Below are 12,903 nucleotides of genomic sequence, written 5' to 3'. Positions count from 1 at the left end.
GTGAAGATCACTAAGAAAAACGTGAACCACAGTCTGGCGTTTATGGGCTGTCTGGGCTGCTTCTATCAGTTCTGTTAGGACAGGAGACAGTGAGGCCAAGATCAAGGTTTGCTTTGCAGACAGTTAGTTTTACAGTGGAGAAACCCACCGTCTTCATGTCTCCCAGGGCCACTTTTGCTGAGTGACTCCACTTTTTCTTGCCTGGACATATAAATTACTTTTCTCACCCCTCCCTGTTTTTCTTGAGACGGGGGTCTCTCACCAGGTAGCCATGACTGGCCTGGAACTCAGTATGTAGATCAGGCTGGCTTCCTACCCACAGAGATCTACCTGCCTGCCTCTGCCTCTGCCTTCCAGATGCTGAGATGAAAGGCTGTGTCTGGCTTTCCTTACCCTTTTTTACCGTTCTGTTTTGGAGTCAGGGTCTCATGAATCTCAGGATGACATTGAACTGTGACCCGCCTACCTCCATCTGTCAAGGGCTGGGATGACAGGCATGTGCCACCACCCCAGGTTTTAGGTCATGTTGGGATTGAACCCAGTGTTTTGTGCATTCTAGCCATGCCCTGTCCCAGGTAAGCTACATTACAGCTTTGACCTTGATGGCCTTTTAAAAAAGCATTGTTTTAGTGTATGACTTTTTAAAATTTAATGTATAATGTTTTGATATTTGAATAATTTTACCTCATTTATGTATGGGGAGCTCAGTCTCTTGGATTGTGCTGTTTCCAGGTGATTAACAAAGTATATTATGAAGTCTGTTCTTGGAGTACAGCACAGCCTTACTGTCCAAATCTCATGTTTTGAAAGCTGAGTGTGTATCATCATACATTTTTGTAAAGCATAGAAGTGAAGGTCATTTGAAAGCCTTATGCATTTTAGACACTTCTTTCTGTCTTTTCTTTCTGTCTGTCTGTTTGTCTTTTTGGTTTTTTGAAATAGGGTTCCTCTGTGTAACCCTGGCTGTCTTGGATCTCACTCTGTAGACCAGGCTGGCCTCAAACTCACAGAGATCCGCCTGCCTCTGCCTCCTGAGTGCTGGGATTACAGGTGTGCACCACCACTGCTGGGCTTTAGACAGCTTTTTTGTCTGGGTGTTATTATTTTTAAATTGCATTACATTTATTTATTGATGGGATAATGTGTGCCTGTCAAAGGACAACTTGTGGAAGTTGGTGCTAATCTACCCTGTGGGTCCCTGGGCTTGAACTCAGGCAGTCAGGCTCGGCAGTGAGTGTCTTGTTATTGGTGAGCCGTCTCCCTAGTTTAGTGCAAATCTCAAGTAAACTATTTTTTGTCTAACCTGTCATTCCCACTGTCTGCTACAGGGTTGGACTGGTCTGAAGAGAGCGGAGAAGAGCTGGAGGACTCAGATCAGGCCTCACCATACCAGGTCGCATGGTCCATCCGAGAAACCCTCAGATATGAAAGACACACGTAAGCTTCCCCAGTGTGCTTTATAAAGGAGGCATTGATCAAGGGTCTGTAGATACTGAATGTTCGACTATTTAGTAATAAGTTGCATAAAAATAAGTTTCGGGGTTGGGGATTTAGCTCAGTGGTAGAGTGCTTGTCTAGCAAGCGCAAGGCCCTGGGTTCGGTCCTCAGCCCTGGGCAGGGGGGCGGGGATTTCTTTTAGTGACTGCTTTAGCAATATAAAGAGTTCACTTGGTACACTGTGAGCAAGCCAAGTGATATCTTTGTTGGTGGGGCCAGAAAATATTGGCATGAGCTAATCATTTATTTAAATACTTGAGGTTTACATAAATATCCAACAAAATAAAGGCCAGCTCATTTGATATCTGACAGTCCCTTCATTGGTGTCTGGTCCCCTTGCTCTGAAAACACATAAACTTTCAAAGGTAACATACATATCTGCATTAACACGTGTATAGAATGTGCAGTGTGCAACAGTCAGTTAAAGATGATTTTCTGTTTTATGTTTGAGCAGGTAAAAGGCATCTGTCAACTTTATAAGTCCATTTGGACTGTATAACCAAACTGTAATATAAATCCTATCCATCCATATGAAAGGATGGCATGTAATAATAAATCACAAGGACTCAGTAGCCAACAAGATCTATCATGTCTCACCTTATCTCAGAGCTGTTCCCATGTCAGGGGATCAGCGTACACGTCACCTGTCCTGTAGTCTCTTTTGGCTTCCTCCCCCATGTCTGTAGCTGACACCCACGAGGTCTCCCCTGGTCAAATCTGATCTCTATTAATCTGGAAGGAATACACAAAAGCATAACCTCCTCCCCCAATGCAACATATTGTCCAACTTCCATTTTGAAGTTAAGACATTTTAAAAATATAGGTTGGTTTAATTTCGCAGTTTCCATAATCCATGTCTCTCGCCAGCTGTTGTTTTTTGTACATTAGCATAAAAAAATTCAGAGCTAACAAGACACCATATAGGATCCAGACTCCCTGTGTATTTTCCATCCTTGTGTGGCTTATTTGTTTTTATTACTTTACACTCTCTCTTAAAAGACTTTACTTAATATTTTTTAAACTACTTTTTTCTATAATTATCCATACCCATTTTTTTCCCTGAAGCCTATGTACATTATTAAACACACTGTAACCTGTTTAGAAGTTTTTTTTCCATCTGAACCTGCTTTACTGTGTATCGTTGACTTTTTCTGTTTACATGAGCAAAACCTTAAACCTGCTGTGAGGCTCAGTTCATGGTGCACTGGGGGCTCAGGCACGCAGACAGCTGCCGGGAGATGAGTGTCTCTACCACGGCCAGCATGGGAGACACAAGCGTAGGAAGCCATATTTGGCTCCATTTTGTGTGTTTAGAACCCCCCCCCCCCTTTTTTTTTAAGCTTTCTCAGGTCTTATGTGTATATACGTGGCTGGACATTGGACGCCAGATCCGTCCCTAGAAGTTCATAGCCTCCTTGGATGGACATTCAGTTTCTCTTTTGGTCCTTGAATTTGTGGGACTGAAAATGTGATAGACAGTCCAACAGGAAGTGGGACTGATTATAAACTGAGGCCACATGGAAGCAAATTATAGTTCAAAGCTTATTTGCACGTGGAACAAAGGGCGTTAGCTGGGTATTGGCAGTGTCGATAAGGTGCACTAGCACATGCATCCATTTCTGCCTCAGCCTCTAGAGAGTGTTGGCGATGCCGGAGGTTCTGCTCACTCAGTTCCACCTCCTGCCCTTCTTCAGGGCTGCTTCCTTACTACCCGTGTGCCCTCTGAGCTGGGACGCAGTAGGGCTGTCAGGCTCAGCTTTGGTAGTTAAGGCCCCTCTCAATCATGCTTCAGGTCCAGTAACTTGACTTCAGGGGTTTGGGGTTAATTCTGCAAATGCTGAGGTAGCCTAAATGAATGCTCTGCCCAATGCGTGAGAAACGAGGAAGGGATGGGAGCCATTTCTGGTTTCATTCCTAAGATGGCCTGAACTGACACACGGCCGGGGGCTTGACTGGCCTTGGTTGGAAGCAGTGTGCATTCTGTCTCTGCCTTTGGTTCTTTTTGTTTGTTTTGTTTGTTTGTTTTGTTTTGTGTTTTTTGAGACAGGGTTTCTCTGTGTAGCTTTGAGCCTTTCCTAGAACTCGCTCTGTAGCCCAGGCTGGCCTCGAACTCACAGAGATCCACCTGGCTCTGCCTCCTGAGTGCTGGGATTAAAGGGGTGCGCCACCACCGCCCGGCTGCCTTTGGTTCTTGCAGAGTTGTTACGATGCTCATGTCCTTACAGTTGTACAGCGAATGCTCTTACCCACTGAGCTGCCTCTAGTTCCTTGTTTCCCATTTTGTTTGTTTGTTTCTTGAGACAGGGAATCTCTACATAGTCCTGGCTGTCCTGGAACTCACTGTGTAGACCAGGCTGGCCTCAAACTCACAGAGATCCACCTGGCCCAGCATCCTTTCCAGCAAACACTTGAACTGGAATTGGCAGTCAGTCACATTAGCGTGGTAGGAAACTGTAGCGCTGGCCTGTGAAAGCAGTTCCAGGGTTCCCACACCACAGGTGCTCTGAGGAGAAAAGGCGATCTGAACCAGAATGCGTAAAAGGCTCTTTGTAAGCGTTGTTAGAGGTGACTGCTGTGTTTCTGAAGAAGGTACCATGTGTCTGTATCCTTGAAGTGAGCCAAGATAAGGAAATGCTTGTCCTTCATGTCCTGCTCTGGTGCCGCTGTGCCTGCTGAAGGCTGAGATGAGCCCTGCCCTGGTGCCGGCTGAAATCGTGTACTTGTTTTCGCTGCTCCTGGAGTCTCTCCTGGTTTATTCAGTTTGTGTTCCAGTGCCACAGAAGTTTTCAGCCTGCGCATTCACCAGCCCTCGCTCATTTTCACCTCCTCTTCCTTGTCCGAACTTCTCCCGTGTAATCACCTTGCCCCTTCTGCACTTTCCAGGTCGGATGAGGATGACGTGGAGAGCAGGAGCTCCAGGGTGACCCAACTTTGCACTTACTTTCAGCAGAAATACAAGCACCTCTGCCGCCTGGAGCGGGCAGAGTCCCGACAAAAGAAATGCCGGCATACTTTTAGGAAAGCGCTGCTGCAGGCAGCCAGCAGAGAGCCCGAGTGCACCGGCCAGCTGATACAAGAACTGCGGAGAGCCGCGTGCAGCCGAGCCAGGTTAGAGCCACACGGCAGGCCACGTTCTGTCTCCTTCCTCTACTTTGCTCTCTGTAACCTTTGAGGGTAGGTTAGGCATGGTGGAAGTCCCAAGAAGTCGAGCGCTGTATTTGGTTTTGTTGAGCTGCCTGGGGGGTAGCTAACACTGCCCTGAGCTGACTGAAGTGGAAGTGTCTGCTCTTTCTTTCGTCCCCGTGGTTCATTAGAACATATTCACCGAAGGGATTTGAGAGTGTTATTTCTCTTGCTTGTTTGCTCTGTGAACTGGTGTGGTCCAGTCTGGCTTCACACCCTGGACCCTCCTGTCTCAGCCTCCTGAGTGCTGGACGTAGCAGACACCATTTCGTCTGGCTGAGAACATTGGCTGTCTTAAAAACGAAACAAGATTGAACACTTAATGTTCCTGTTATTTGAAGATATGATTACAGTTTTTAAAAAGTTATATATTTTTTTACCGTAAAGGTAAACAGTATTTTCATTTTATAATAAAAAGATATTTTTATTTGTGTTAGTTATGCCCTTTCTTTTTATAGGCTTTCTTTTAATATGTATATTACCTTATGTGTTCATACAGTTGATTGTGTTCCTCTTTGTTCCTTTTGTTTGTTTGTTTGTTGAGACAGGTTTTCACAGTACGCTCAGGTGCCCTTGAATTTGTGTTCTTCTTTCTCAGTCTCCTAAGTACCTGTTTTTCCTGCATTTTTAGTGACTGCATAATACAGAAATCCACCCTTAGACTATCTCTGTTTTATATAGTTAAGATAAAATTGACCGGTATTATTGAAAAGTTAATTGTCAGTCTGGTCTGGTGTCATACACCTGGAATACCAGCACTGTGTAGGCTGAGACAAGAAGGTCGTGAGTTCAAGTACAGCCTCAGCTACATGAGAGTAAGACCACATCATAAACAAACAAAAGGAAAACCACACAAAACAGAAAGATCTGTGGCCAGTTTTTCCTCTAAAAAGTATATCATGGCATTGTCCTACATTCTACAGATTTATTTGAAAATGTGGTTTTATAGTATTTGCATAATTTGTTAAATAAAAATCTGCATAATAGAAATAAGTTTTATGCTGTTTTGATGAAGAAATTTTAATAATAATTCAGCTAAATACCTTTTAAGAATAGTTTATAATCCAGGCCATGGTGGCGCACCCTTTAATCCCAGCATTTGGGAGGCAGAGGCAAGTGGATCTCGGAGTTTGAGGCCAGCCTGGTCAACAGAGTGAGTTCCAGGTCAGCCAGGGTTACACACAAAGAAACCCTATCTCAAAGAACAAACAAACAAAAAGTTTATTTATAACAACAACAAAAAACTTAAGTTAAATTTTCTAATCTTATTTATACATAATTCTGAAATCTATGTATTTATTGTGGTTATGACTGTCTTTTAGTTTTACCTGAAATACACATTTAAAGTACTGAATTAAGTTAAAATTTCTTTAACATCTCACTTCAAAGAAATTTTTTTTTTCTTTTCTTTTGTCATGAGACAGTCTTGTCATGTAATGTAGCCTTGTCTGGCTTGGGACTTGATATGTAGACCAGGCTGGCTTCAAGCTTATAGTAAACTGTCTGCCTCCAAATGCTGGAATTACTGGCATGTGCCCCTGCTGCCCACCTAAGGAGCTGCTTCTCAAATTTAGAATAGCTAACTAAAAAGTTTTATTCTTTTTAGTTTTTATAATTTCGGGTGATAATAACTTTAAGTGCATAGATGTAGGAAAGAGTAAGTTAATATACAAAAAATATGTCACTGATTAAACTATTGGTTATTGTAAAGTATTAGTTTATATACTCTTAATTAAGTCTCTGGTTCTAGACAGTTGTTTTCATAAACGCAGAAGCAAGGTGTATTTAGTCCTGAGAACTCTAGGTGATGAGCGGATGAACAGAATTTAACATGCAGAGGTCTGTTCTCCATCCATTCAGACCATTGACTCAGCTCAACAGCTTGTAAACTAATGGAGTCTAACACTATGAGAAAGCTGTCGACTGTATAATGTCAGGGAAATTGTGTCTCCAGCAGAAAGCATTTGTATACCTCAGTTCTAATACATGATAGTAATCTTGTTAAAGATGTGGGTGGGGTCCGTGAATTGAGTTTGAGGCAATTTGGTAATGTGGAAAAACTGTATTTATGACTTTTGCTTTTTGGTTTAATCTAGGTATAACAGTGCACTAGTTTTCAGAACACTTTCCAAAACAACTTTAGTGATTTTTTTAAAATTAATGATAAGTCTTATCAAATTATAAAATACCAAGTTGGACTGCTGGGGATATGGTTCAGTGGTTGAGTACTTGTCCGGGATGCATGAGGTTCTAAGTTCAATTCCCAGTATCGGTGAACAAAACAAAGCAAACAGCTTTCATACTGGTTCTTGTCATTTGTCATTCATCATGTCACCCAGGATTAATGACACATTGGTAGTTCTCTTTGTTTTTTCAGGGCTATTTGGATGGCGTCATTATTTAATAACATAGTTATAACTTACCTGTAGAGATAATGGAATTCTACTTGGTTTATGAGAGATTGGTAAACTGGACCATAAAGTGGCATTAGAAATGAACCAGGGCCAGTGAGGTGGCCCTGCAGGAAAGCCATTGCTTTGCAAGCCTGACGACCTGAGTTCAGTTCATAGAACCCACTTCACAGATTGTCCTCTGATCTCCATGCATGTGCTGGGACATGCTCCCCACACCATCAGGTACATTTGTGTGTGTGCATGCACACACATACACAGAGAGGGGGAGACAGAGAGAGAAAGACGGACAGAAGCTTGTAATCCTAGCATTTAGGAAATGGGTTTTGGAAATTCATGATCATTCTTAGCTACTTAGTGAACTTGAACTTAAAACCAGCCTAGGCTACATGAATGAGACCTCAAAAAAGAAAGGAAGAAACAAGGAAATAGATTGTACATTAGGCTTGGTAAGATAGCTTAGTAGATTATTAAAGTGTTCAGAGAAATTATCTGTTTTATATTGAGTACCATGTGTTATAAAAAATCTAGACCAAGCAGTTTGGGGCTTATCTGCTAATACAATACAGCTTTCCTTATGAAAAAATTATGCATTGTTTTTTATAGGCTAAAGTTAATAGTGTAAATATCTTTTTTAGGAGCAGTGTAGAAATACTGTGACTATGAGCTGAAGGCGTGACTCAATTACCCAGAGTTTGCTTACGTGCATGTGGTGTTAGCACCAAGCCCAGCACCACCAAAAAGAACGAAATGGAATGTTCTTCTTGTTTATTTGTTTGCTTTGAGACAGGCTTTGGCTGGCCTGGAATTATAGACCAGGCTGCCCTCAATTTACAGCAAATTGCCTGCCTCTGCCTCTGCCTCCTGAATGCTGGGATTAAAGGTCCATGCCACCTGTCCTAGCAAAATATTTAATATTCCAAGGATCCGCTTTTCTACCTTTGTGAGGTTTTTTTTTTTTTTATGTTTTTAAATTGTGTAATTGTGTGTGTGTGTGTGTGTGTGTGTGTAAATTGCAGCAGCCAGTTCTCTCTTTTTACCATGTGTGGTTGGGGATTGAACTCAGATTGAAGATTTGGGGCAAATACCTTTACCTACTGAGCCATCTTGCTGGTTCTTAAAATTCTTACTTTGTTTTTGGGAGAGTCTCACAGCCAAGGCTGCTCTTACACTCCCAATCCTGCTCCTAGCATCTTCCCAGTGTTGCTGTTATGGGCTTCCACCATAGTGCCTGGCTTATTCCATGCTGATGACTGAACCTAGGACCTATTGTAGACGTTGCCTACTGATAAAATGTAGGCTAAAATAAAAATATGCCAAGTGATCAAAGTGAAGATAGCATTTAAATAATGAAGCACGGAGTTGCAAAATTTACAGGCTTTATATATACACGTTCAAAGTGAGCACAGTTTGAAGGATACATATACAGCGTAATCATTTCCTTATGTTCATGTTCGCTTTTCCAGGTATGATTGCGCTCAGGTGTCTTTGTAGACTTACTGTGTATTGGCACTAGATGGCCAACTGGTCATGATAACAGTAGACTGAAAACCACCTCATGGAGTACTGTGCCCCCCCCCCCCCCCCCCCCCCCATCTCCACAGGTGGAGGTGTGTCCTATCTCTCATCTCTCTACTCATGCCAGCCCTGCCAGCTCAAGGTGCCTATTGTCTCTGCTTTAGAAGTCAGAAGTCGATGAGGCTTAGGAGAATCTGTGTAAGATGTCACATAGTGAAGAAGGTCTGTCTGTCTGCTTCAAGGTCTTCATCACTTAACAACCATAAACCCCCGCAAGCTGGGCATAGTGGCTTATGCCTGTGATGTGGGTTATGCGCTGGGGAATTTGAAGCAGCCTTGCTGTGAGTTTGAGACCAGGCTGCTGTGTAGTGCCTTCTAGGTTAGACTGATCTGCACAAAGAGACCCTGTTTCCAAAGAAAAGAAAACAAACAACAACAACAGCAACAAGCCAAAAAACCAGGGGAGTGTCAATCCCAACACTCAGGAGGCAAAGGCAGAAAGCTAGTGTATGCTACACAGGGAGACCCTGTCTCAGAAAACAAGATAAAAACAAATGACCAGATAGATGTATTTGAAAACCGGTGTGATGTAGCTGTTTGCCTTGAATGTTAGAGTTCAGCTAAATAACACATTTGGTAATTGTAATACCTGCTTTCTTTAATTCATACTTGTGTTTTAATAACTGTGCATAGTTAAGGTAGTTACAACGTGGGTGTCGCAGAAACACAGCCTTGAATGTTTATCCTGGGGCCAAAGGAAATGGGCAATGGGTAAAGAAAGGCACTTGCTATCCAGCCTACTGACCTGCCTTTGATCCTCAGAAGCCACATGGAGGGAAGAGAGAGCCGACTCCCTGGAGTTGTCCTCCGGCCTCCTCAGGTTTGCTGTGGTTTGGGCTTGTACATGTGCACACATTATAAATAAGACGACAGATTAACTTTCAAGAGTACAAAAATTACCCTGGGTCGTTAGAACACTTCCAATGAATTTTGCATTTTTCCTTCTCCAGCTTCAGCCAGACCAAGTTGAAGGAGGTGGAGCCAGCAGCATGCAGCGGAACAGTGAAGGGTGAACAGTGCTCTAACAAGGCCCTTCCTTTCACCAGACATTGTTTCCAGCGTATCCTTTTTAACTACATTAAGCAGGCGTTGGCGGAACTAACTCCTTTGGGGCTGTGTGCTTTTTTTTGTTTTGTTTTTGAACTCACTCGTAGACCAGACTGGCTTGGAACTCACAGAGATCCCCTTGCCTCCCCCCCACCCCACACACACCCCAATTAAAAGCATGCACTACTACCACCTGGCCTGGGGCTGTGTGTCAGATCCTCTGGAACTGGAGCTGGCAGTGCCATGTGAGTGCTGGGAATTGAACCCAGGTCTTCTGGAAGATCAGCCAGTGCTCCTAACTGCTGGGCCATCTCTCCAGCCCTGGGGCTGTGTGCTGCTTGCATTTAACCGTGGTATTGGGAGTTGACCTCAGGGTCTTGCACATGCTAGGCAACCGCTCCCCGACTGTGCTTCATTTTCAAGTCAAGTGAGTGCTCCCCGCCATGCTTCTTTTTGAGATAGAGTTTCATTGTAGAGTTGAGGTTAGTCTCAAACTCATGAGTCTCCTGCCTCAGTGTCCTCACTGCTGAGACTCCAGGTATACACTACTACAGTGTCTGGGGTAACTTGTGAAATAAAAACTATTCTGGGGCCGGGCGTTGGTGGTGCACGCCTTTAATCCCAGCACTTGGGAGGCAGAGCCTGTGAGTTCAAGGCCAGCCTGGGCTACCAAGTGACTTCCAGGAAAGGCGCAAAGCTACACAGGGAAACCCTATCTCGAAAAACCAAAAAAGGGCTGGAGAGATGGCTCAGTGGTTAAGAGCACTGGCTGATCTTCCAGAGTCCTGAGTTCAATTCCCAGCAACCACATGGTGGCTCACAACCATCCATAATGAGATCTGGCGCCCTCTTCTGGCCTGCAAACATATATGAAGGCAGAACACTGTATACATAATAAATAAATAAATCTTAAAAAAACAAAACAAAAAAAAAAAAAAACAACTATTCTGTGTTTGGACTAATGTTTACATATTTTCTAGTGTCCAGAGTCCTGAATAATTCTCTGGCTCTGTCATCGAACTTGCTTTTTAAACTTGTCTGTACTTCACTTTCACTACACTGAGTCTGGAGAGGAGAGTTTCAGCGTGTGCTCTTTGGTTGTCTCACAGAGGAGGGCTGGGACTGTGCCAGAGCTGATGGCGCTGACTTCTGCGCAGAGCGGCAAAGCAGGTTCTGCTAATGGCTGCTCTTGACGTATTTCGGATTAAAATGGAATGCTGGTCCTTGAGGTGCTTCCAGCCTCTAACTATAATGATTATTCATGTAAAATTAAATCGCTTCTTTTGTTGTTTCAAGACAGGGTTTCTCTGTGTAGCCCTGGCTGTCCTGGAACTCACTCTGTAGACCAGGCTGGCCTCGAACTCATAGAGATCCTCCTGGCTCTGCCTCCTGAGTGCTGGGATTAAGGGTGTGCACCTGGCACTCTATTTTTTGTTTTATTTATTATTTAGAATCCTATTTTGGGATTGACATATCTACATTCAGGCAAAACACTCATACGTAGATAAAATAAAATGCTTAGAAAATGAAGTACTAGTTTCAGAACAGTGTTTTAGTGGGAATTTTAGGAGCCTGTTTACAAGAAAATGATCTTTTTATTCAAATTACAGAAATTAGTTCAGAATGGCCATAAAGGAGACGTGCCTGAGAGGCTGCTAGCTAAGTAGACTCCTTCAGAAGTGTCAGTTAATAAAGAATGAGGAGGATCTCGTCACTATTATCATTTTCCCTGTTAGCAGTTGGATGGGTACATTAACTTTATAGACAGTACAAGTCTTTCTAATAACACAGGTAAGGGAAGTAGCAGCTATTATCCAGACCTGAAGAGTTAAACAGTCCCAGTGTGCTTTCTCCTTGATGCAAACCCCAGACATCCTCCTGAACGGCTCTCAGCAGCTGTTCTCCAGCTGTACCGCCAAGTTTGCAGATGGACAGCAGTGCCCTGTACCAGTGTTTGACATCACACACCAGACGCCCTTGTGTGAAGAACATGCCAAAAAAATGGTAGGTTCCGCAGTCGGGGCTCTCAACCCATTGATGCCTATTCCTGCTGGGAAATGAAAGTGATGAGGTTTATATGTGATAATGATGTGTATGTATGTATGTATGTATGTATGTATGTATATTTAAGGAAGTACTGTAAAAACAGTGATTTTATTTGTTTTCTTTTTCTCTTCTAAAATGTTTTATTTTTTGGGGGAATTTCTCATATGCATAAAAGGTATTTTGGCATATTCACCCACCATTCCTCCCTCTAACTCCTCCCAGTTCCACACCCCACCCCTTCCCACCCCTTCCCAACTTTGTGTGTGTATTGTTTTGTTTTTGTTTTTGGGACAGGCTGCCACAAAACTACTGTATAGATCATGCTGACTTTGAATTCCCAGATATCCACTAAGTCCAGTTTGTGCTGGCTATAAACTCATGGTGTCCGGCCATCCACCAGAGTGTGGTCAACCTAGGAAGGGCCACACCTTTAAAGAGAACCGACCCAACCCCAGAGGTCATCAACTGTCAATCACTCCCCTGTCCTGCTGGAATTTTTTTTTTTTTTTTTCCAGTTTCAGAAGGTCCCATTTATTGTTTTGTTTTTTTAGAAGCATAAATATTTATTTGTAACAAAGGAGTTTGTGTACAGTGTTGAAAATCTACAACTTCTTAAAACAGTGATTTTAATACTTGATACTCTGCGCTGTGTTGCCATTGACTAAAAAATTTCAAAATGTTGTGTTGACCTTGAATTTGAGACCCTTTTTATAACAAAACCAAACCCCCACTGTTTGAGGAAATATTTAGTAAAGTTTGAATGTTTCTAATCCAAAACTCCCAAATCTATAAGGGTCTAAGATGACATATGACACCCAAAAAGTACAGATTTTGGAGCTTTCCAGATTTTGCTTTTAAGATTCCTGGAGTAAGGCTTCCCATATGCAAATTCTATGCAAATATTAAAAAGCCACAAAACATCTGTGGTCCCTCCGTGTTTCAGATGAAAAATACTACACCTGTAATTACTTAGGTAAGATACTTTTTAAAATCGTCTGCTCATATTCTCTGTCTCTGTCTCTCTCTCTCTCTCACACACACACACACACATACACTCACACTTGCACACACACGCACATACACACAAGCACATTTTCTGAATCATAACAGATTTTTTTAGGCTCTGTCTTTGCCTTCGGTT

At 42.8% G+C, this 12,903-nt stretch overlaps 1 protein-coding gene across 6 annotated transcripts in view; it reads left to right on the top strand.

The window, feature by feature from the left end:
- Ino80d (INO80 complex subunit D) overlaps nt 1-12,903 on the top strand; it is a 64,744-nt gene that overhangs the window by 34,083 nt on the left and 17,758 nt on the right. For all 6 annotated transcript variants that reach the window (XM_036172921.1, XM_036172922.1, XM_036172917.1 and 3 more), the window contains 4 exons: nt 1,329-1,437; nt 4,381-4,605; nt 9,620-9,729; nt 11,587-11,720. In XM_036172921.1, the coding sequence (XP_036028814.1) occupies nt 1,329-1,437; nt 4,381-4,605; nt 9,620-9,729; nt 11,587-11,720 (578 nt within the window). The remainder of the gene's footprint in view (nt 1-1,328; nt 1,438-4,380; nt 4,606-9,619; nt 9,730-11,586; nt 11,721-12,903) is intronic.

The sequence above is a fragment of the Onychomys torridus genome, chromosome 23 (assembly GCF_903995425.1).
Source record: "Onychomys torridus chromosome 23, mOncTor1.1, whole genome shotgun sequence".
Taxonomy (NCBI): Eukaryota; Metazoa; Chordata; class Mammalia; order Rodentia; family Cricetidae; genus Onychomys; species Onychomys torridus.
The sequence above is the reverse complement of the archived record's forward strand: the minus strand, read 5'-3'. Positions and strand labels throughout refer to the sequence as shown.